This window comes from Saimiri boliviensis, chromosome 11, assembly GCF_048565385.1.
Source record: "Saimiri boliviensis isolate mSaiBol1 chromosome 11, mSaiBol1.pri, whole genome shotgun sequence".
Classification (NCBI taxonomy): Eukaryota; Metazoa; Chordata; class Mammalia; order Primates; family Cebidae; genus Saimiri; species Saimiri boliviensis.
Window position 1 is genome coordinate 74937312 of NC_133459.1, and position 24141 is coordinate 74961452.

At 33.5% G+C, this 24141-nt stretch overlaps 1 protein-coding gene across 2 annotated transcripts in view; it reads right to left on the bottom strand.

Moving 5' to 3' along the window:
- Nucleotides 1–24141, bottom strand: part of PIGK (phosphatidylinositol glycan anchor biosynthesis class K) — a 113195-nt gene that overhangs the window by 13941 nt on the left and 75113 nt on the right. Inside the window, exon 10 of one of the 2 annotated variants that reach the window (XM_003921396.3) lies at nucleotides 12515–12599. The exons of the other annotated variant lie outside the window; for it this stretch is intronic. Coding sequence (XP_003921445.1) covers nucleotides 12515–12599 — 85 coding nt within the window. The remainder of the gene's footprint in view (nucleotides 1–12514; nucleotides 12600–24141) is intronic. 2 annotated transcript variants of the gene reach the window in all.

The following is a 24141-nucleotide window of genomic DNA, read 5'->3' on the forward strand; positions in this document are numbered from 1 at the left end:
TACAAATTAGAATTCAGGGAGGTTTAGGTGGTTAGAATTTGCAGAATAGAAGACGAAGGAGCTGCACAGAAAGAAATACATGAAGGAGCTCCAGAGATCTGCAGAAAAATCTACTTGTATTTTTGGCAGAGTTCTAATCTATGCATGCATGACAAGAAACTACCTGCAGCTGGTAGAAGGGGAAAAAAAAAATCAAAAGGCCAAACAATTCCCAAAGCTCCTTCAGGGCTGGGAATTGTTCATGTACACACTTAGAGAAACAGACAGACCTTGTAAGACACAAAAGCATCAGACCACAGCTTATAGTGAAGCTAAATCAGGATAGTGGGGCTATCTTAAAAAGAAAAAAAAAAGAAAAAGGAAAAAACAAAGACTGCTCCGGATCTGTTGGTAACAACTTAAAAGCAATTCTTAAAGTGACCAAACTTATACTTGAACAAAATTCTTCACTCACTATATAAATAAAACAAAAATCTAAAATACAGCAACTAATAGCAACAAAAATATAAAAATATCTAGCATCCAATTTAAAAATCCAGACATGCAAAGTAGAAGAGATATATGACATATAGCCAGGAGGAAAAACAATTAATAGAAAAAGACTCATAAATAAAAAATAAAAAGATGATGATTTCAGTGGACAAGGATCTGAAAGCAGATATTTTAAATCGAATGTAAAGAAAAACATGAACATATGAGGAGAGAAACAGAATATTTAAATAAGACCCATAAAAGATCTTGAGATAAAAATATGACATATGAAATGAAAAATACATTGGATGGAATTAACAGCAGATAATACAGTGCAAAAGAAACATCAGAGAATAAAACAGCAATAGCAATTATTCAAAATGAAACACAGAAGAAAAAGGGGAGGGAAAAGAATACATAGAGCCTAAATAAGTCATGGCAAATATCAAGCAGGATAACATTTGCCTAATTGGAGTCCCAAGTAGAAAGGGAGAAAAATATCTAAAACAAATAATGGTACAGGATTTTTCTCACCCCTTTGCCAGATTCACAACAGAGGTGCCCTTCTCACTTGGCCCCCCATGCTCAACCCCTTGTGGGAGGGAGCATGTGAGTGAGCAAGTGTGGGATCTGGTTGGCCATTCCAGGCACTGGCAGGAGAAAGCTCCATGTGGGGCCCACACTGGTGCCCAGATGAGAGGCCTGCAACCCTGAAATCCCAAAGTAGGTGTTAGTTACCGTGTTCTCTGAATTCCACTGTCTGTAAACAGCAGTGTGCTAGTGGCTCACTTGACCCTTTGCCTCATCGCATGGGGTGACAGGTTAACTGCCCTCTACCAGCGAGGGTAAGGGCTGGTATAACAGGCTTTCTAGGTACCTGCACTTGGTGAGTTCTGAGCTCTTGTCTGGTGTCCAAAAAGAATGAGGTTGTGTAGTCAATTAAAGGGTGGTGAAGGTGGAGAATTTTATTGAGTAACGAAAATGGCTCTTGGTGGAGAGGGGAGGAGGAAAGGGGACAGGAAGGGCAGGTAGTCCTCCCCCCAAGTCAGGTCGTCTCTTCTCTGAAGTTCAGCCGTCTCCCTTGAAGTCCAGCCACCTCCCTCTCTACCAACTGGGGTTTTTATGAGCACAGGATGCAGGTGGGGCAGTCCATAGGTAGTTTTGGAAAAGGCAAAATTCAATTGGTTAAAAAGGCATTATTCAGAAAGAACCAACTGGGAGAGAGTGGGCAAATGGGAACAGAAGTTCTCACTTTGGGCCATGGATTTCAGGCTGTTTGCATATTTTTTTCTTTGGCTTGAAGGTGGGGTTTCAGTGGGAACCCACCCCTGTCTGTCTAGTATTTCTCTGTCTCATGCCTCTATCAAAAACAGCTGGAATTTTTCCAAATTTCCTGAAAACTAGGAAGTACCAGATCCCTAAACCTCAACACCAACCAGAAAAAAACAGAGAAAACCACACAAAGGGATATCATAATCAAAATACTGACAATGGCAGAGAATATCTTTAAAACAGGAAAAAAGGGATTTGTCCTTACAGAGCAGTGTTCAGTAAACTACAATACACATGCTGGACATGTTTTTATAACTAAAGTTTTGATGGAACACAGCCATGCTCTTTCATTCACACATTATCTATTGTGGCTTTCACACGATACCAAAAACTGAGTAGCTGTAACAAACACCATGTGGCCCACAAGCCTAAAATAGTCACTATTTGGCCCTTTAAGAGAAAGTCTGTAGTTCTTTGCTACAGAGAAACAAAAATAAAAATGATTGAAGGTGGGCTGTCAGAAACTATGGAGAGCAGAAAACAATGGAAAGCTATCTTTAAAGTGCTGAAAGAAAAACTTAAAATCATAATCTTGAATTCTAAGGAAAATGTACCAAGTTAAACATCCAAAAAGTACATTACAACTATATTTTACATAGTATCAAAAGAAAAGAAAATCACTAACACACCAAAAATGAATAATGCTTGTTTCCAGTTATAAAAATATTCCTAAATGGACAAACAGTTAATGGGAAAAGTTTTTTTTTTTTTTGAGAGGAGTTTCGCTCTTGTTACCCAGGCTGGAGTGCAATGGCACGATCTTGGCTCACCGCAACCTCCGCCTCCTGGGTTCAAGCAATTCTCCTGCCTCAGCCTCCTGAGTAGCTGGGATTACAGGCAAGCGCCACCATGCCCAGCTACTTTTTTGTATTTTTAGTAGAGACGGGGTTTCACCATGTTGACCAGGATGGTCTCGATCTCTCGACCTCATGATTCACCCGCCTCGGCCTCCCAAAGTGCTGGGATTACAGGCTTGAGCCACCGCGCCCGGCCCTAAGTTTTTAAATTCTGTAACAGGCTTTTGTTACTTTGCTACTCAAGCAAAAGGTGAATTCCAACTCCTTGGTTTTAGGCAGAATTTCTTTAACTTCTTTAATATAAATCTCTCAAGAGAACCATCTCATGCTTTCAAGTGTTAAAGCATGTGATATGAGAATTATTACATGCTTTCAAGTGTAAAAGGAGAATTGGCATTCTCCTTTTGAGATACGTAGGTAAACGAACAAATCATTAAGCCTCCCACTGTGCTTAAACAAAATCACTCTTGGGAAAAAAAAGTTAATTTCAGTCGAATTAAATTTTTGGAACACTATTTGCTTGTATTGAAAAAGATCATAAACAACATTCCTTTTAAAATAAATTATCTAAAGTTTGAAAAAGTATTTTTAACAAAAGTAGTCACTTTTAGTCATGGTAGTCATAAAAATGTTTATCATATTTGTACAACAAAAACAAATCTTATAATTACTTTTCACAAACTCTACTAATAATGATCTTTCCCATGGATAAAGGCCCTCTATATGGTTTAATCAATGACAATACCCTGAAACAGCCCTTTTCTATTTTTGTATGCTAGTTGAAGACGGCACGCTAATGTTTATAGTGTAATAATTACTTGATAATTTTAGTTATACTAGATACAGCTACTTAGCACAAGGAAGATGTTTAACTAGCATCTACATATCAATATATAATTTATACATCTCTCTCTAGCAATGTTATACATTGAATAACACTACCTAAAAGTAAACATGTTTAATTATTTCACAAGACAAAGATATCTATTGGCATATTTTAAACTAGAAACACCTTAATTAATCAAAACTAAGTAACATGGATACTACTCTGTCTTCAAAAAGTATTAATAGCCTTGGATACAGAACTGGTAAATGAAAAATAAATACATTGACTAGGCACTGAAAAATATATATGAATGTAGATTAAAGTAAGAAAGTCTTTTAAAGGAAAATCTGTGTTTATCTAAGAATGATCAGAAATTATAATCTGAGATAACTGACATGATAATATACAAGTTACCACCACATATGATTGGTATAACTAAATGAAAGTTAATTCTGAAAGTTAAAAATCTGTACCTAAAGATATTGATTCCTTTAATATAAAATGTGACTTTTCTGACATTTGTATACCAGTTTTAAAGTGAATAATAATCTTAACTCTTAACAGGAAGCACATTAAGGTAATTTCAGGTCAATTTAGACAGCAGATTAAATAATTCCTAGTTATACTGTTTTGATCAGTTGCAAGTCAGTATCTAAACTATTGCCAAGAATATAGCATTAGGGTGAAGGGAACTGTGTTTTAATTTTTATCTATTCAGTCAGTTTCTGCATCTATATGAGAGATGGTCATGAGTAATTTCATTCTATTTTCTTCACTGTATGATTCACCTTTTGTTCTTGCACAGTTTCTCTACCTTAAAAGCAGGTACAAATATATATTTTTCATATTTGGCATATTTATAAAATTACAATGAATTTTAAAAGATCAAAACTCAATTTAGAACAGTCATTATGATTATTTCATGATGTCTTATTAAAATCAAAATCTATTACGAAGCATATTTAATGTCTACTATTTATTAAAAACTTAAGAAAAATAAAAATTTATAATATATTTTTTGTGAAGAAGCACCAAAAACTTTTCTGAAAGCCTCTTTCTTAGTAACTAAGTTGATGAAGATGTAATAGAAAGGGAGTAAAGTTAATTACTACCAAGTATCTTAATATTCAAAGCAATACAAAGGGTCAAATGTCTAAAATTCATTAGGGATGTTTGCATTCTAAATGTGATGAACTCTAAATTACTTTGACTTGTGCAGGAAATGTGTATCTGTCTAGTTGTTTTTAATTACGAATTGTTTTAATTGCATGTAGCTAATTTCCAAGTATTCAAGGTCCACTCCTAAGTTAATGCTTATCAAGGCTCTTTGACACTCATTTTTCTCACAACTTTGGACATTCCACTATCAGTTGCTCACAGTAGTGGGAAAGAGATTTAAAAAAAAAAATAGTACAGGCAATCTTCAACCAGAGAATGAGTTGTATTCTAAACATTCTCTTTATCATCAGTTTTATGAAAATTAAAAATGATTTTATTGAAAATCATGTTATGAATAGTGGCAATCTAGACAGTTCACAAATGCCTATTAAATTCTTAAGGTCATTGTACCATTTAAACTACACGGAACCTCAAAATAGGTGATCACATAGCAAAAATTTTTCTCTTTTCAAATGAGTCATCCATAGGTCAAATTTTAAATAAGCAAAGCTAATCTTTAGCACTCTGCCCTATCATGTTTTTGAATCCACATCCCTTCAGATCGCTACATGTCTTCACCTCTCATTGGGAAGTCATGTGCAGCTAGGGTGAGGAAAGCAATTGCAAACAGAATTGAGAAAGTGACTCTTCAGGCCAGTGTCTAAACAAAAGGATACTTATTTGCTGAAGAATATTGAACTAAATCTGTTATATTTATTCTTTCAAAATATTGTTTCAATTAATCAGAACATGCATGACATCTGTTGACAGCTCATTTATGAAAATTTTCTGGAGACAAAGCCTTTGTAAAAAATTTTAAATGTTCATAAGGAGGAAGTATAGCACAGTAGCTGTAAAGATAAACTTCAGAGTCAAACAGACATAGAATCAAATTCTGGCTGTCCCACTTACAAGATGGAAGGCCTTAGGCAAATTATTTAAACTATTCTGAACCTCAGTTTGTTCATGGGTAAAGTGGGAACAATTTTGTCAAAGACACTAGTTATTTTTGGATGATCATTATCATGATCAACTATGAAATATGTTTTGCACCTGTTTACAGTTGCGCAACAAAAATAGAAAGAAACAGATGATTCCTCAACTATTCTGAGTTTAAAAATCTTTATAAATTTGGTGAAGACAGGTATCTGTTTCTGCTTTGGAATACTTACAACTAGTGACACTTGCAATTTCCGTTTCTATTATAGAAATTTCACGTATCAGAAAAGGGATGTAATGACAAATTTGTAGGTGGATGAAAATTTTCAAACTTAAAGTTGATGAAAACTATTAAAATGCTGTCATTCTCAAACAGCTTTCCCCTTGCATTTATTCCTTGAGAAGCGACATTTTTGGAAGTGACTGTAATAAGTTATAAAAGCTGAGGTTAATTTATATTAATTTAAAAACATATATGAGATGATATTAAGAGATTAGCATATGACCTTCAAAAAGTTAGTATTCATTACTTGCCTTATCATTTGAATAAAAATGTATTATGTAAAAGTGAAAAATGTATTATTTTTCACTAGACATCAGTTTTAAAGTTGCTATCATTAGGGAAAGCTCCACAAGAGTTTAAAGCAATATAAGTCAGTCTTGAGGCAGACAGAGTGATATGGATTCCGCATCCTTTTGATGATTTTCTAGATATTGATGATTCAATAGGCACATTTTTTAAAAGAAGGTGGGAGAGATTTTCTACTTGATAGACATTTCAGTCAACCTTTAGTAAAGTTTAGCTGTAATGGGGTAGGTATTACTGGAATGGAAAAACACTAAAATGCCAAAATTGCAATAGTGGAACAAAATAAAAGAGTAATGATAAACAACGACAGAAGAATTGAAAAATTGCCCCAATCCATGTCATATAATGTCAGGAGCTAGAATTAGAGCCCAGGACAACATTTCAGAATGTAGAAAAGTAAGAAGAGATTCTCAACTATACATATTTTGAAATATCCCAATTACAAGAGTAAGAGGCTAATTATACAAATAAAATATTTGTCTACGGGCAGACACTGCAAATAATTACTGCAATGGTCCTCAACCTGAGGTGGTACTGTGTTCCATAGGCGGGGAGGAGTTCAGAAAACATGAGGGCATTTTTTTGGCATCAAAATGCCTAAGCAGTGCTACTGGCAACCAGTATTTGGAAGGAAAAGGGGTGCTAAACATCTTGCGATGCACAGATCAGTTCTACACAATGAAAGAACTGTCCCATCCAAATATCTAGAATACTCCCAAAGAGCAGCAACGGACACAGCAGGACATTGTATGAACTGGTTACACTGGAAAAAATTATCTATAGGACTATAAAAGAGTAACAAAGAACAGATAAAACAAGACTTTCCAAGATAATCTTCTATGTTTTAAGCAAGAACCTGGCAGGAGACCCCAGTACTTCTCTCCTAGAAACTAAATCTGTAATGGATACATAACTCTAGAGTACTCTTTTGTGTAGCTTATCTTAAAAAAAGAAAATAGTGAGGTGATACTGTACAGTGTGCACCATGTGTGCATAGGGACATTTTAAAAAATAGAGATCTTGCAATCTACTAATCTTAACAAAATATGAAATTTGTAAGAGGCCTTGTAACTGAAGTTGAAGGAACAAGAAAAAGCCTAGAAGATGGTTAAGAACACAGTGGGGAAAATAGATAATATTTCTCCACTAAGACAAGGTATTCACTGATATATAACATTTGAGTAAGTTAAAGTTTTTTAAAGCATTACGTGGGTTTATGGCTTTGTTTACATGGAGCCTCTCCCTTCGTGGAGGGACCTGAATTCATGAAGATAAAATTGACTCACAATGGTGAGTCCCAGAATTGAACCTCCCACACATCTTAAACTCCAGGCAAGCATCTACCAAAAGGTTTCTAATTAAGCTGTTTAAATCGTGTGTGTGTGTGTGTGTGTGTGTGTGTGTGTGTGTGTGTGTGTGCTTGCTTCATATAGGAAGCTGAAAGCTGAGATAGTAAAGGTAAATTTAGTGTCACAAATAGAAATTATAATTGTCAGGACCAAGAACAGAGAGACTCCTGGGAGGTTTAAATTCAGTACTTAGTTTACTGAGTTCACACCATGCCTCTGATGCTTTCATAGCATAGTATAGTCGAGTCATATTTACAGTCCAGTCATCATATTTACTGTCACACATTTTCATTCAATAATTGTTTCATAATTATTACTATGTTAACTATTGTTTGAGACATTAAATATTGATATCTTTTCTTGTATTAATATAACTTTTCTTACTGAAACTAATAGTGACTTCATTACCCTGTTCATTTAATTTTCTATGTTGCTCTAACTAAATCTACTCAACTTTAAAACTTCTTTTAACAGGGTCAAACACATTAGATAATTTGCCACCACTCCACCAACTGCAGACACCCATCTTGGAATCCTTCATGGTCTTGCTCCAATTTGTACTCTTTAGTCTTTAAACTTCTACACAGCTGTCACCTGAAGACTCGCTTCATCATAAACCTGGGAATTTCGCTAGCATCTCACCATGATGGCACAGTCTCTTGTGCCTTGGATGACGTCCCTTCAGGATTTTTGGTTTACTCTTTCATTTAATGAATCTCAAGTAGATTCTTGACAAAGGATAAATAAGAAAAATTGTCTATTGAGAGTTGGAATGTCTGTCCTATTTCATGATACTTAAACCATAATTTGGAAGTGAACAGGGTAATGTTCACTTTATGTTGGAAATTATTTTCTCACATAATTTTGAAGACATCACTCTACTGCTTTCTGGTTTGACTGGTATCTTTGGGGAGGAATCCCTCAATCTTCTGCTAATAAAATATAAGCCTATATGCCAGTATTCTGAAAGTTAAATACGAGGAAGACACTTGGGAGGAAGACAATGGGGTGTTTCTCTTTGGACCCAAACTCTGAGGTGCCTGGTACCTACCCTCCCAGGGTTCTGCAGTAGAAACCAGCATGTCAGAAGTTAGGGCTCAGCTTTTCCACTCTGCTAAACTGGTTATCATTTATCCAATGACTTTTCTTTTTTCCAAATTGTGTTACCACTCTCATCTGTCATTCTCTTTTTTCCATTTTCTTTGTCTTTGGGGGTTTATCTATTTTTATATCTTTGTTCTCATTTTAGTAGTGTTTTGCAGGAAGGTAAAGCATAAAAATATGTCTTCAAGCTGTCATACTTAACTAGTTTGTAAACATATTTGCAAATGTTGGTACCAATTACCACAGTGCCCTCAATTTATGCTAATTTATACTCCCCTCCAGTAGTATCACTGCCTCAGTCATCACTGAGTATTACTATTACGATTTCACATCTTTGCTTAAGAGGTTAAAAAATGGAACTTTCTGATAAAAATAAATAATTCTAACCATTAATGAACATCAACATGTTTTTATCAGCTTATTACCCTCTGATATTTCAACTTTTGAGGCATGTCTGTGTGAGTTCTTTGTGTAAGTTCATTAGGATGTTGTTTTTTTTCTTGTCATTGTATAAGAGCTCTTTATATACGAAGATGTTGATTCCATGAAGAAAATATCCACTTTGATATCTACCTTTTCTTCTCTTTTCTTTCTTCCTGTTTGAGAGAGGCTCTTACTCTGTTGCCCAGGCTGGAGAGCAGCGGTGTGACATAGCTCATTGTAACCTCGAACTCCTGGGCTCAGGGTATCCTGCCTCATCCTCCTGAGCAGGTACAATTACATGCTTGGTTATGGTGGGGTTTTTTTGTTTTTTTTTTTAAGTTTTTGCCACAATTTTCATGCTTAGAAAGTTCTTACCAAAAAATTTTGCCAACAAACTTTTCTAATTGTTTTGCTATTTCGCATTTTTTGCATTAAGTTTAATCTCATTAGAATATACTTTTCCATGTATTACGATGCAAGAATACGGTATCCCCCTTCAGTAGTTAATCAATCGTCTCAGTATAACTTATTGAATAATCTTTTAATTTCCCATTGATCTGTATATCACCTTTATCATTTATATAAACCGTATACATTTTAGAGTATCTAGGTTTGTGATGGTTAGTACTGAGGGTCAACTTGATTGGACTGAAGGATGTTCCTGGGTGTGTCTGTGGGAGGTGTTGCCAAAGAAGATTAACATTTGAGTCAGTGGACTGGGAGAGACAGACACACCCTCAATCTGGGTGGGTACCATCTAATCAGCTGCCAGCATGGCTAGGATAAAAGCAGGCAGAGGAACATGGAAGGACTAGACTGGCTGAGTGTTCTGGCCTTCATCTTTCTTCCTCACTGGATGCTTCCTGCCCTCGAACATTGGACTCCAAGTTCTTCAGCTTTTGGACTCTTGGACTTATACCAGTGGTTTGACAGGAAATCTCAGGCTTTTAGCCAAAGACTGAAGGCTGTACTGTCTGCTTCCCTACTTCTGAGATTTTGGGACACAGACTGATTTCCTTGTTCCTCAGCTTACAGACAGCCTACTGCGGGATTTCACCTTGTGACTGTGTGAGTCAATGCTCCTTAATAAACTCCCTTTCATATATACATCTATCCTATTAATCCTGTCCCTCTAGAAAACCCTTAGTAATACAAGGTTATCTAGGTAATCTATCTATTCTGCTCATATATAGTCTGCTTATAAGATCTACCTACATTTTTACATTAGTGCCACATTCTATATTTTCTAAGCAGTACTAGCCTAAATACTTTTATACCTGTCAGGGGTAGCTAAAATTGATTACAGATACAAAATGAAATAAATAAAAAGACATGCCTATCTAGATGAGACTACAGAAAAGCATTATGATCATAACAGCTAAATTATATATATTCTTTCATTACTGATCTTTTCATTTTTTAGCACATTTCGAAAATATTTTACTTCAAAGAAAGTTTAACATTTGTATTTGAATCTAATGTATATTATTAACTATATACACAATTCTTTTTTAAAAAAAGACTGTGTCCATTTTTAATCACTAATTGTCATTATATAATCCAATGGACACTATATGATGCTAATCAAGTCTTCATATTTACAAATTAAGGTTACTGTAAATATATACACATATATACACACAGACATATACATACACATATATACATACACATATAAAATCTGACTCATCCGCAAGTGGTCCTTTTTACAAGGATGAAAAAAAATCAATTTCCATAAAAATACTGTATTATATTCACTAATTTCATATCTTGACTCAAAATTTAAGCTATTTTTTAAAAAGTGGTTTCATATTAAAATTTATATCTGTGAAGTAAATGTAAATTTACTTATATGGAAAAACCATCCATTTCTCTCTATCTCTGTCTCAGGTAAGACAAGACACAATAGTTCTGTATTTCCCTTCCTAGGAGACAAATGTAAAGAAAAAATAATTTCCCTTTAAAGGGGAAAATCTCAACATAAGCATGCAAGGTTAACAAAACCACTTACTTTATATGTATTTTTCTGTTATTTCTTAATTTTCTAAATAGTAACAGACTTAATAAATCCTTTAAAAAATTAGATGTGTTTTTATATACAGTAACACCCCTTATATCAGTAAAAAAAAATTCACAATCTAAAATTTTCACCAGGGTCAAAAATTTTTATCTTGGAATTCACACCGTGTATAATAGCAAAATGCAGCTGTTACATAAACCAGGTAGTTTATTGGTTCATTCATGCTATAAAAATATTACTGACATTCCATCTGGTCAACCATCTAAAAGGTTAATTCTTGTTTCCTCTTTCAGATTTTATTCTAGGTGAACTGTTCTGGGCAGATTCTATTTACCTATTCTGAGCAAACCACAAACTGTTTCATTGCTCACTCTTACTGTTAAGAGCATATTGACTTGCTGCCTGCTCTGCTGTTTAATTCATTTATGCTGAGAGTCAGGCATGAAGACAGAATTTTAAATGTGACATTTGCAGACTGTTAGGTCATTTAAGCTCTGACAACACTAGGGAATTCCTGACATATAAACTGGACCTGATTACCAAGCACAGATGAGCTTCCCAAAGGAGCAAATTTTTTGTCATTTTTTGTAATTTCTCACAGAATTGCAATACTAAATTTTAATGTCAATGAAAAATATATATAGCTAACATTTTAAAGTAAAAGCCTCTGTTTCTTTTAATAAAGTTCAAACTGGCACTTCTAACCAATACATATCAGCTACATCAAAATTATTTTGATTGAAAAAGGCATACGGAAAGACTCACAATAACAATCAACATTCATAACAATTCTGAGAAACTCTGTCATTTAAGGGCTTTTAATATTTACTATAATATGTAAGGCTCTGAAAACTCTGCTAAGCCTAAAGGCTATAACTCTAGTCAACAGACCATTTAAAATCATTAGATTCTGGTCTAGCAGGGCAGAGGTTATATGCTGTCAAATTATAGTACAAAGTCGAAGCTTACATACTTACAATACTGCTTTCTCAAAGATTATAGTTATGTAGAAAGAATGACAGAATCATTACAATTAGAAATGAACAAATTGCCCACATGACATGCAGAATTACACTTTATAAGGGTTGATAATGGGGTGGGGTAAAGGATGTAGGGCAAGATTATTTTCTCTTTTTAGCGACTCCAAAAAATCACACCCAATGATATTTTTGCAGCTCTTTTTCCTTGTCACTAAGTACTATAAACAGTGGGTCAAATGAAAGTTTTTTGAAATTAAATATTGCAATTAAATAATACACAAAAGATAATCCTTATTTTATCCCATATTTTATGTAAGTAAGAATTCTAGATTTAAACAGCAAGTAGCCTTTAATACTGTGCTTTGAGTGGGACTTTGAACTGTAATAGGGGTAGTCTAAATAGAGATAGACAGCCCGGAATGCCTTTTAACTACAGCACATTGATTCTGAAAAACCTAACAAAAGCAATTACTTTTCAGAGATTAAAAATCTTGTTTCTTTCAAAAGAATAAAATAAAATGCAAACCTGGTGTATTATCTGAGCTACAGGAAGTTGTTCAGCATATTTCAGAGGTTCCATTAGTTCCTCACCCATCTGGTCTTCCTTATAGCTGACAAAAGAGAATTTAAAAACACAAAGCTAAGGCAAATACTATCTTGAAATATGGCAAATATTTAAATATGTCAAATATAAAATATATTAAAATGCATATATGTAAGTTTTGGAAATAATCAGTATTTATCAATAATCTTTGAAAAACTACCACTGAAAAACTTTTAATGACTATAAAGGTATTCACACTACATTAAATAACTATGCAATAAAATTAGCTAACCTTATTTAATGGTCTCAGATCCTGTCTTTCTCTCTGAGACAAAAACGTTTCAGGACTCTGTTCAAAAGAGGGTGCTTCTTTCATAAAGGTCTCCAAAACCTGGCTCCAACCAAACTCAAGCCTCATCTCTAGCAACTCTTTCTCTACTTAACAGTCTATTGTTTTAGTTATTTTTAACTATTGGCCACACCCCATTGGGCCTTGCACTTCCAGGAGTCTCTTACTTTCCCCATGCTGTTATATCTGTTTGGAACAACCACCAATTCTCTTATTATTTTATAGCCATCTAGGTATATTATTTTTACTTCCTTGAAGATAAAAACCATGTCTTCTTCTTCTTTGTATAGCTAATATTTATCAAAAAGACTCAAATGTTTGTTGACTGAATCATGAATACATGAATAAAATGAAATAAAAGCAATCCTAAGAGGTTATTTTATGTAGAAAATATTTCTAATATCTACATGTACAATGAGATACAAAGTTGATATAATACATACCTAGTATAATATGAAACAGTAAATTAAAACTTTTCAAATGAAGAAAATGTGGTATAATGATTTTTAAAATGATTGACCCTTTTAGAAATGCAATAACCTAACTTGTACTAGCTTAACTGACTCCATCTTAGCTGCAAACCTGACAAGCTCTCTCGAGCCTCTCCCTCCCTGCCACGGTCCCTCAGGTGCATTACTGGGTCACACTGCACTCAAAGCCTTGAACCATTAAGAGTGGTTCACACTGTTCACAGTACCTGTGGCCATATCCCGCTTGGCAAGCCCACTTGCTATTGTGAAAAACTCCCCTTTGATTATTGTGTAGAAAGTACCTGACACCCACCTTAGTGATTGTATGGAAAGCTCCCCTGCTACCTGCCTTAATGCCTCCTACTAACTTGCTCTTTCCGCTTCTGTAAAATTCCACTTCAGCTAGGCTCCCCCTACCTAAATCAAGGTATAAAGGGAAATCAAGCCCTTTCCTCAAAGCCGAGAGATTTTGAGCATGAGCAGACTCTTGGTCGCTGGCTAATAAAGGACTCTTAATTTGGAACTCAGAGTGTGGCGCATTCCTTGTGACACACTTGGTTACAACAGAAATAGCAAATAAACATTTGATTTCAAGACAATAAAACCTTAAGACATTTAAACTTTATTTTACCTTTTTTTCTGTGAATTACACATCAACTTATCAACTTAAAAATTACTAAACTTTAATTATCTTGAAAAATAAATGAAACAAGATTGGCTAAGTATCTAGGGCTTCAGTTAAGGAATCTAATGAGAACTCTGGAATCTCTCCCAAGAAAAAGGCAGATATAGAAAAAAAGACAAACTTTTGCATATGATTTAAGAACTTCAAGAAGCTCTTATCTAGGTAAAAGTTTGTGGATATCTTGCAGAATTTGCATAAAAATAACTAGCTTGAGAGAACTTTGAAGATTCTCACTAATGAGAGAAAAAAACTGCCTTAAAACATGTTTCACTGAGACAGAAAGTAGAATGGTGGCTGCCAGGAGCTGGGAGGAGGGGACTCTGGGAAGCAATTGTTTAACAGGTAAAGTTTCATTTCACAAGATGAAAAAAGTTCTGGAGATGGATGGGGGGTGGTGATAGGTACACAATAATGTATATTTGATGCCACTGAAGTGCATAATTAAAAATAATTAAATTGGTACATTTTATGTTACGTATTTGCTATAGGCTGAATTGTGCCCTTCAACAAACCCCAAAATTCACATTCTGAAGCCTAACCACCAGTACTTCAGAATGTGACTGCATTTGTAGACAGGGTCTTTAAAGTGGTAATTATCTTACTAAGTAATAATAGAGTCAACCCTATTGACCCTAGTCAAATATGACTGGTATCCTTCTAAGAGAAGGAGAATAGGTCACCAAGACAGTAAAAACCACATGAAGACACTAGAGGAAAATGGCCATCTACATGTCAAGGAGAGAGAACTTAGAAAAAAATCAATCCTGCTGACATCATCTAGCCTCCAGACTGTGAGGAAATACATTTACGTTGTTTAAGCCACCTAGTCTCTGATATTTTGTTATGGCAACCCTAGCAAATTAATACCTATTAGTATTAGGTATTTTTACCTCAATTAAAAAATAAAATAAATATTGACCAAAAAAATCCAAGTTGCTTTAAAGCATTTCACATCATTATCTTCTAAAAGTTTATTCACATTATGTATAAAAAACACACACAGGCCAGGTGCAGTGGCTCACCCCTGTAATCCTAGCACTATCGGGGGCCAAGGCAGGTGGATCGTTTAAGGTCAGGAGTTCGAGATCAGTCTGGCTAACATGGTGAAACCCTGTCTCTACTAAAAATAAAAAAATTAGCCGGGTGTGGTGGTGCGTGCCTGTAATCCCAGCTACTCGGGAGGCTTGAGGCAGAATTGCTTGTGAACCTGCGAGGTGGAAGTTGCAGTGAGCTGAGATCACATCACTGCACTCCAGCTTGGGCAACAGAGCAAGAATCCATCTCGGAGGGGGGTGGAAACACACACACACACACACACACACACACACACACAGAGCAACAAAAGAAAAAATAGACAAACTGTAAGGACATCAACAAATTTTAAAACGTTTTTGTTTCAAAGGACAGAATCAAGAAAGCAAAAAAAAAAAGTATGCAGAATGGGAGATAATTTTTGCAAATCATACAACCAAAAAGAGACTTGTATTAAGAATATATAAATACAACTCAAGAATAAAAAAGCAAATAATTCAGTATTTTTTCCTTCCTCATCAAGGACATTCTTAAGTATAAATGATGTATTTTTGTTTGTTTCTTTTCTACTGTGGTCAGTGGTGGGAAGAACACAGTGACCACTTCTGCGGTTTGTTTCCACTGCCTCAATTCCTGTTAAGGCACGAGCAGTTTTAATACATATCTGCTGAAAAAATAAAAATTAAATCATTGATATTAATACTAAAAGTATAAAACAAATATGAAAAAGTCATTCTTCATTGGTTATTCCAAAAATCTAAAATAACAATGTCTAAGATAAAATGCATTTTTTTTCCTCATAAAATGTCTCTCAGTCAATATAAAAGATACTCTTTAGGTATATAAAAATATTTGAAATCTGGCAATTTGCTTTGAATAACTTTTTAAAATGCCATGTAGCTGTTATGAAAAATTCCAAACATGTCTGTATGTTTTTTCTATTATTTTCACTGGATCACTTGAAAGTGAGCTGCAGATATCATGACAGTTCACATCTAAATATTTCAGCAAAATATTTATCAAACAAGGATACGTCTGAAATGTTTCTTAATAACTGTACCACTTTACCCAAATGTAATTCACAAGTAATCTTAAGTGTCACTATGGACATATAAGTATTTTTACTTATCTAATGTTTTACAATCAATTAAAATAATTACTCATTTTTATAATTTCTTAAAAACACATGTCTATTGTTTTCTTGCTTTATTTAGATATCAAGAAGTGTGTAATTTTTAAATTCCTAATTTCTTGGCTTAGAAGCTCAGACACCCTTTTTTTCTCCATTTTGTTTTAAGGTCTGATACTAAGATACATATAGCTTAAAAGTTGATTGTTACAGATCAAGCTTCCGAGGCATACAAGGAACAGGAGTCCTTTCAATATGGAAATTCAGATCTCATTTTATTTCAAAAAAGTTTTATTATAATTTTAAATATCATATCTGTTAATTTTCCATTTCTTTCATAGTTCAAAGTATTGAACTAAATATATGGAAAATTATCTTTCTGATCCTTTTTATTTCTCTTATTTCAGTTTCATTTTCTTGGCTCTTTCTATTCTTTATGTCTCTTATTGAACTTTTAGAATATCTATCTTCCCTGTCTACCTTGTAATTCACTTTTCATTTCTGAGAAGTTTTTTGTCTTTTTTCACCATTTACTTTCCCAAGTTCAGTCAGCTGCTGTTTCACATATCTTCTTGTTTGTCCATTTCAATTGTGAGTTTTTGAATGTCTGATTCATGGTGTCCTTTCATAATGCAATTGCTTGTTTAATATAGGTTATTCATGTTCAGGTGTTTCATTTCAGTTTTCGTGTTTTGTAATTTTTCTTTGATTTCTTTTTATTTGTGCTTTTATTCTTTCTCTCTCTCTCTCTCTCTCTCTCTCTCTCTCTCTCTGTGTGTGTGTGTGTGTGTGTGTGTGTGTGTGTAATTTACTAAGAAAGCTTGATTTTAATTTTGTTTTATACTTACTGTAACTTTGCAGAGGTGCTGGCTTCTTTTTCCGTCAAGGATTATTTGTATTGGCTTTTTCAGAATCAGCAATAACAAGTTATCTTGCAATGGAGGGCAAAGGGAGGTAAGTTGACTTACTAGGTTTCTCAGTTCAAGAGCACCCTCTTCTGTGGCTTCAGTGAAGTGTAATTTTTAAAATAAATGGCACTTGTGGTGGGGGGAACAAAATTTGTCTTTAAAAAAAAAAAATTACCCTCCCATAGTGCCCTTATCTTCAGCTGCTTTCTTCTTTCCTTTTGCCACCAAGACTCCAGGGGATACCCCAGTCCCACTCTGTCCTTTGCAAGGTGTCTTCTATTATCCCAGAATTAATGCTTTCTCAAGATTGTCACCTCAAGTCATCCATACATTGTAAGCTCCATCTTTCAAATCATTATTAGTCAGGTCTCTGACAAATCATATATAATTCAGACACAGAAAACTACAAATATTAATTTAAATTTACATGTGGCAGCCATCCTAAAGGAACCTGGAACTTTTCTCCTGTAAAATGGTAAAGTTCTCTTTTCTTAAAGTCATCCAAGTGTTCCTTTTACTTAACATTTTGAGTAATTTCAGAAACCACCCCCACAAAAGAAAGTTCTTTTTCCATTATATCTTTCCAAGGTCCTTCACTAAGAAAACTTATTGAAATAATTTAATAAGGGAGTAATTTCTACATGGAAAAAGCTGGGCATTCCTTATTTTGCTTTACTATTTTTTAAATAGAATTTCTGTAGACAACAATAGATGGTATTGTTTAATTTATAAAAGGATTTTGACTCCAGTAGAGTTATACTACCATCTCAAATGAAAAGGCAATTAAAATATTGTCCAAATCCTCCATATAAATAAAATACTCCTGACAACGTATGAAGCCTATGAAGTTAGTCTTTACAATCCCCTGTGCTTTCTGTGTCCTTTTTCTCTTCCATGTTATGCCAGTGCCTAAAAAAATCTTTATCTTCTGTGCTTTCCAAGCACTCCTAAAATAACACTGTAAAATTATTTCCTGTGTCCATACAGAATGTTATCTCTAACTCAGAAAGAGTAAAGTTTATATTCTATAGTGCCACACTGAGATCAGACAATTCATGTATGAAATAACATACAGCCATATATGACGACATGTTCCTACAGTCCCAGCTAAGTGGGAGATTGAGAAGGAAGGATTACTAGAGCCCAGGAGTTAGAGATCAGCCTGCGTAACATAGTGAGACCCCATCAAGAATAAATATATAAACATAAAATTACGTAGTTTATTTCAAGTTGAAAGCCAGAGCATCTTTCCAAACACTGGAAATAAGGCCAACAAAAAGAACAAGAAAGCAGAGACATTGTGCTATGCTAAATATAAACTAAAAATTAAGAATATCAATAAATAATTCAAGACACATCATCTAGAGTAAACCAAAATCATTAGGAAGAAATTTCCTACATGTACCGAAAACAGGAAGGTAGTCCAAAAGTTAGTATAACCTGTTTTGAACATGACAGCTCAAAAGAAGTACTTCAAATGAAAAGGAAATAATAGAGAAACCAAATTAATTCCTTATTACAATCCTTTAAAAAAAGGATAGAAAAATTCTTACTTCTAAACTGCATTTTTAAATGTTCAAATAGTCATATGATTGATAACACAGGTTATACAAGATATAATTGATAAACCTGAAAATTTAAAGACACTCCAAACGAAAAAAAAAAAACAAACAAACTGAAGTTTACTGGTCAATGCAGACAAACACAAAAATGCTATTACAAATTCAGAAGGTCTCTAGAGTCACTAAAGATTACTTTTGTGAAAATGGACTATATAGTAATGAGAAAATCATCCAATACATTATCTCCCTTGAAATGAGATCCCTCTCCCAAACTCCCTGCATCACTGTTTTTCTAATTATCAAACTAAACAGCTGTGAGAGAAGATATGAAAATAGAACTTCACTTAAAAGCTACTCTAAAGAAGCACAAGGAATATGGTTAGCTATGATAAAAAGATATAACATGGACAGAGAACAACAAGTGAAGTCTAAATAGAACTAAGGTTACACTAATTTACGGCCCAACTATTGAAATGCATCTTATTTACTGTCAGTTTCCAATGTAGTATAAAAATGCATACACCAGTTAAATAAGAATACCTGCCAAGTAACTCAGTAAAGCTGATACAATAAAATCCTAGAAAAGCAAACTCTTGTTCGCATTTGAGAGACTTTAGAAATAACTTATTGTTTGGTAGAAATTATAGGCAGGTTTTCCAGAAATTCATACAACCAGCTAACTGGAATGTATAAAGAACTGTATGTGTAGAGTCAAAGACAACTCTAAAATAGTAGCATAGAGGTCTGGGGGATGTCAGAGAAAAAACTTGTCAAAATTATTGAGTACTTACTCTGAACTCCACTAAATCTATCAGGAGTTAATATATATTGTTCCAGTCATTTTATTTTGCTTTTACATACATATTTATATACACATGAAAAACACACAGAATATCTACAAATCATTTCATCAATAAATTGTACTGTGGAATTCAGATACTGGCTTTTTTTCATTCAAATGTGAGGTCAAATGTGGTCTGTCACCTGTTTCTGTATGTCCTGTGAGCTAAGAATGGCTTTTATATTTTTAATGGTTAGAAAAAATAAGTCGAAAGAAGAATAAGATTTCATGATGAGTGAATATACACAAAATTTGAATTTCAGTGTTGTACTATAACAGCACAGTTGAATATTTACAACTGAGACCATATGACCTATGACCTATGACGCTTTAAATATTTACTATCTAGCCCTTTACAGAAAAAGTTGCCCAACCTATGCATTAGAATAATTAAGTGGATTTGCTGGTCATAAGTTATGTACATTTTAGTTTTTGCTAGAAACAAGCAAATTGCTTTCCAAAATGGCTCTATCAATTTATACTGCTACCAGAAATGTGTAAGTTCCCGTGTCCTTTCATCATCACCACTTACATTTCTACAAGAAACAGTATTTCAGTATTTTAATGTCCATTTCCCTTCTAAAATCACCTTTAGGTGAACACTAACATGAGTCTTTTCCTCTTCTCTGTATTCCTTTTCTTTCATTTATTCTATTTGATTTGTCTTTAAAAAAATTAATATGTGGAGTTATTTCAATAATATAGGCAAATTGTTTGAAATAGATGTTGCAAATAATGTCACCACACTTTTTCTTCTTTTTAACTTTGTTTGCATTGTTTTTTTTCCCCCTATAAATGATACTCTATTTCATGAATCTTTGACAATCTTTTTTTTTTTTTTTTTTTTTTTTTTTTAAGACTAGCTGTAATTTGGGCAGTGTGACATCTTTCCCTACTCCTAAGGAAAAAAATATATGTATTCTCCAATAATTCTGATGTTTTCTTTTTGCATTTTTATCTTTAATTCATTTGTATTTTGTTTTAACACACAGTGTAAAGGGGAAATCTAATTTTCTTGGTGGCAAACCAATTGCTTCAACATAAAAATTTTTGACTTACCTCTCCTTTCCTCCAGATTTTTGTAAAACCATATCCATCATACATATATGGTTATGCACAAGTCTCTTTGGGGGCTTTATAATATGTTGTACATTTATTTACTTAATCTGAACCAATATCACATTATCTGAATCACTACAACTTTAAAATAGAAAATCCTGGTATCAGATAGACTAAAATGCCTCTCCGACCACCACCCATACTCTTTAGTCATTCAAATGGCTTTAGCTTTTTGTTCCTTTACTAGTCCACATGAATTTGATAACCAGCTTGTTAAGTTCCATGAAGAATGCTAGGAGGGCAGCATGTATTAACAATTAAGAGAGCATACCTGCAGTCAGACAGCTAGCACTTCCACTCATGAGTTGTGTGACCAGATACAAATCTTTCTACACCTGTAGTCATATATAAAATGACTACATACTCCTGTTTTAAGGATTAAACAAGTTAATAAATTCAAAGTGCTTAGAATAGTACTGGGTATTTATTACATACTGGAAATTTAAGAGAAACTGAATTGCATTTATTTACAGATAATTTAGATTAAATTATATAATTTATTCTTTTTATCCCTAAACATGTTCCACCTCTCCCATTTATTTAGGTGTTTATGATCTGTAATTAATTTTATATTTGTCTCCATAAAGAAGATGTACATCTTTTAAGATATATAATCAGGTGGCTTACAGTTTTTGTTGCTTATTTGGCTGCTTATTTTGTTAGTCTATCTATAGATAAATGCATGTATCTATTAGGTACACATAACATAGACATATATACTATCAATTTCCATGTAATGAGCTCTTATCTGGCAATCTTACTAAACTCTCTCATTAAACTTAACATTGGTAAATTCATTCAGGTTTTTCTATTACATAGCTAGCACCTCTGAAAAAAAGGAAGGGAGAGTTCCTGATCTTTATACCTCCCATTTCTTTTCCTCATCTTACACCATTAGTTGAGACTTTTTGTGCAGTAACAAATAGATGGGATTATAGCATGTATTCTTATTTTGTCCCTGATTTCCATCAAAATGCTTCTATAATTTCACACTATAAAGTTTGCTACTAGCTTTAAACACATTCCCTTTATTAAGTTATCTCCCATTTACCTGTAGTTTCTAAGCCACACTGCCTTTGTAAGAAACATCATTTATGATGAATAATTTTATTCAAATGTTTTTTCCGTATCTTTTGAAATAATCACAAAATATTTCTTATTTACTATATTGATATGATGAAATACACTAATATATTTTCTAATCTGAAATCATTCCTGCAATTTTAAGATAATTTCTATTTGGTCATGAAATGTTTTTATACGTTACTGAATTTGAATTTTAAGATTTGTACATCTGTGATCACAAGTGAGGCTGGCTCTCTTATTTTTTTCATTCTTTCCTTGTCTAGTTTTGGTTTGATAATTCTATTCATTACACCAAATGAGGTAGGAAGCTTTCTCTTTTTATTCTGTTCATATATGTCAGCACCACAAGTGGTTAATAAATGTCAAATGTAAAAACCATATTAGCCTGCTGTTCTGTTTGCAGTTTGTTGGGAAAGGTACATATTTTTTACAATTAAAAAAGAAGCAGTATTTTTTAGCTGAAGGCTAAATTTATTTATTTTTTTCCTAAATCTAAGTATTACTTTAGCCACATCCAAAGTGATTTTTATATCCTTATACTGAAAATGTCTCATGTAAATAGCCTACTTTTGGCTTCTGTTTTTAATTTAGTAAAACCAGTTTACTCTTTGAAATAGGGTACTTGATCCAATTATATTTAATTAGGTTTAATAACTGAGATACCTGGGTTTACAACTACTATCTATTTTCGATTTCCTATCTGTTTGAAATTCCTTTTTCTCCTTTTGAATCTGCCAAATATTTTATTAAATCCTTTTTTCTGCTATCAACTTGATAGACGTATTTTTACCGTTATCATAGCAGTTACCTTGGACATTAGAACACTCAACTTGGACTTGGTAGTCTAATCAAACTGTTCAACATTAGCATTTCTTCAATAATAATAGTACTTTACAACACTTGGATTCCATTTATCCTCCTGCCTTTGACATTATTATTGTCATATAATTCTGCAAGTATTTTAAACTCAACAAGATTGTAGGATTTTCTGTAAGATTAATAGTCAATTATTTTAATGGATACATTTACTGATTCTGGTTCTCTTCATTCCTTACTGAATTTTGTTGTTTCTCTTAACAATCATTTTATTTCTCACTGAAGAATTCCATTTAGTTTTATTTTATTTCAAGTGCATTGGCAATAAATTTTTTGTCTGAAAAAAATCTTTATTTCATCTTCATTTTTGTAAGATATTTTGCTCTGTAGAGAATGATAAAAGTTTTCTTCCTTTCACCACTTTAAACATGTCATTCTATTGTTTTTTGGCTCTCATTATAATAATATGTTAGCATTAACGATAATGTCAGGCTTTCCTTCTCTGTCAGGCTTTTAAATTTTTTCTCTATGATTTTTCAGCATTTTGAGTATAATGTGCCAAATGGTAGTTTTCTTTATATCCATTTTGCTTACAATGAATTAACTGAATATGTGATTCAATATATTTCATTAGTTTAGGAAAATTTTATTATTGCTTTAAATATTGTCTTTTCTTCCTTATTTTAAATCTATCATCTAGTTTGGGATGGTATTTACGCACATGTTGGACCATTTTTCTGTGTCTAACATGTCTTGTACTCATTTCTGTTTGTTTTTTGTGTGCTTCAGTTTCAATATTTTCTATTGCACTGTCTTCAGGTTCACTAATTCTACCATCTTCTGTATCCAATTTGCTGGTAAGCCATCTATTGAGTTCTTAATGTCAGATACTACATTTTTCAATACTGGAATGTTCATTTTAGTTATACTCATATTCTCTGGTTATATTCCCCATCTTTTCTTCTATTTTCAAGAATATTTTTCCTATTTTCTTGAACATCTTAAACATAGTTATTTTAAAGTTTTTGTCTACTACCTCTAAGTTCTAAATCACTTCTGAGTTTGCTTCTGTATCCTGGTTTTTTGTTTTTCTCTTGGTATATAGTTACAGTGTACTAGTAATTTTTAATTAATGGGTGTAGGAAACTACATACTTAAAGAAAAAAGTTTATATACAGTGTTATTTTCCACTTGAGAAGGCCAATGTGTTCCTCTGTTGGGCAGTTAAGAGTGGTGTTCTGATGACTTTCACTCATTCATGGACGGAGCTGAATTTAGACCACCTTAAAATTTCAACAAGACTAATTCATTGCACCTTAATGTGGCCCTATTCTAATGGTGAGAGTCTTCAAGGTTTTCAGTTAAGAGCCTGGCAGGTCTTTGTCTCCTCAACACAGAGAGAGTAAGACTATAGAGATTTCTACTATACTTTTCAAAGGTTTCCGACTTAGATTTTTGAGTGTTGTCCTGCACAGCTTAAGAATTTGGCATGCCAGCGTCACTGAACTACCAAAAGCTGTACTGATCACTGTCCCCATTAGTAACCCTTTAACAGAGGCCAACCCCAGATTCTTAACTTATAGCTCAGAGGTATGTGACTTTTCTGTGCAAC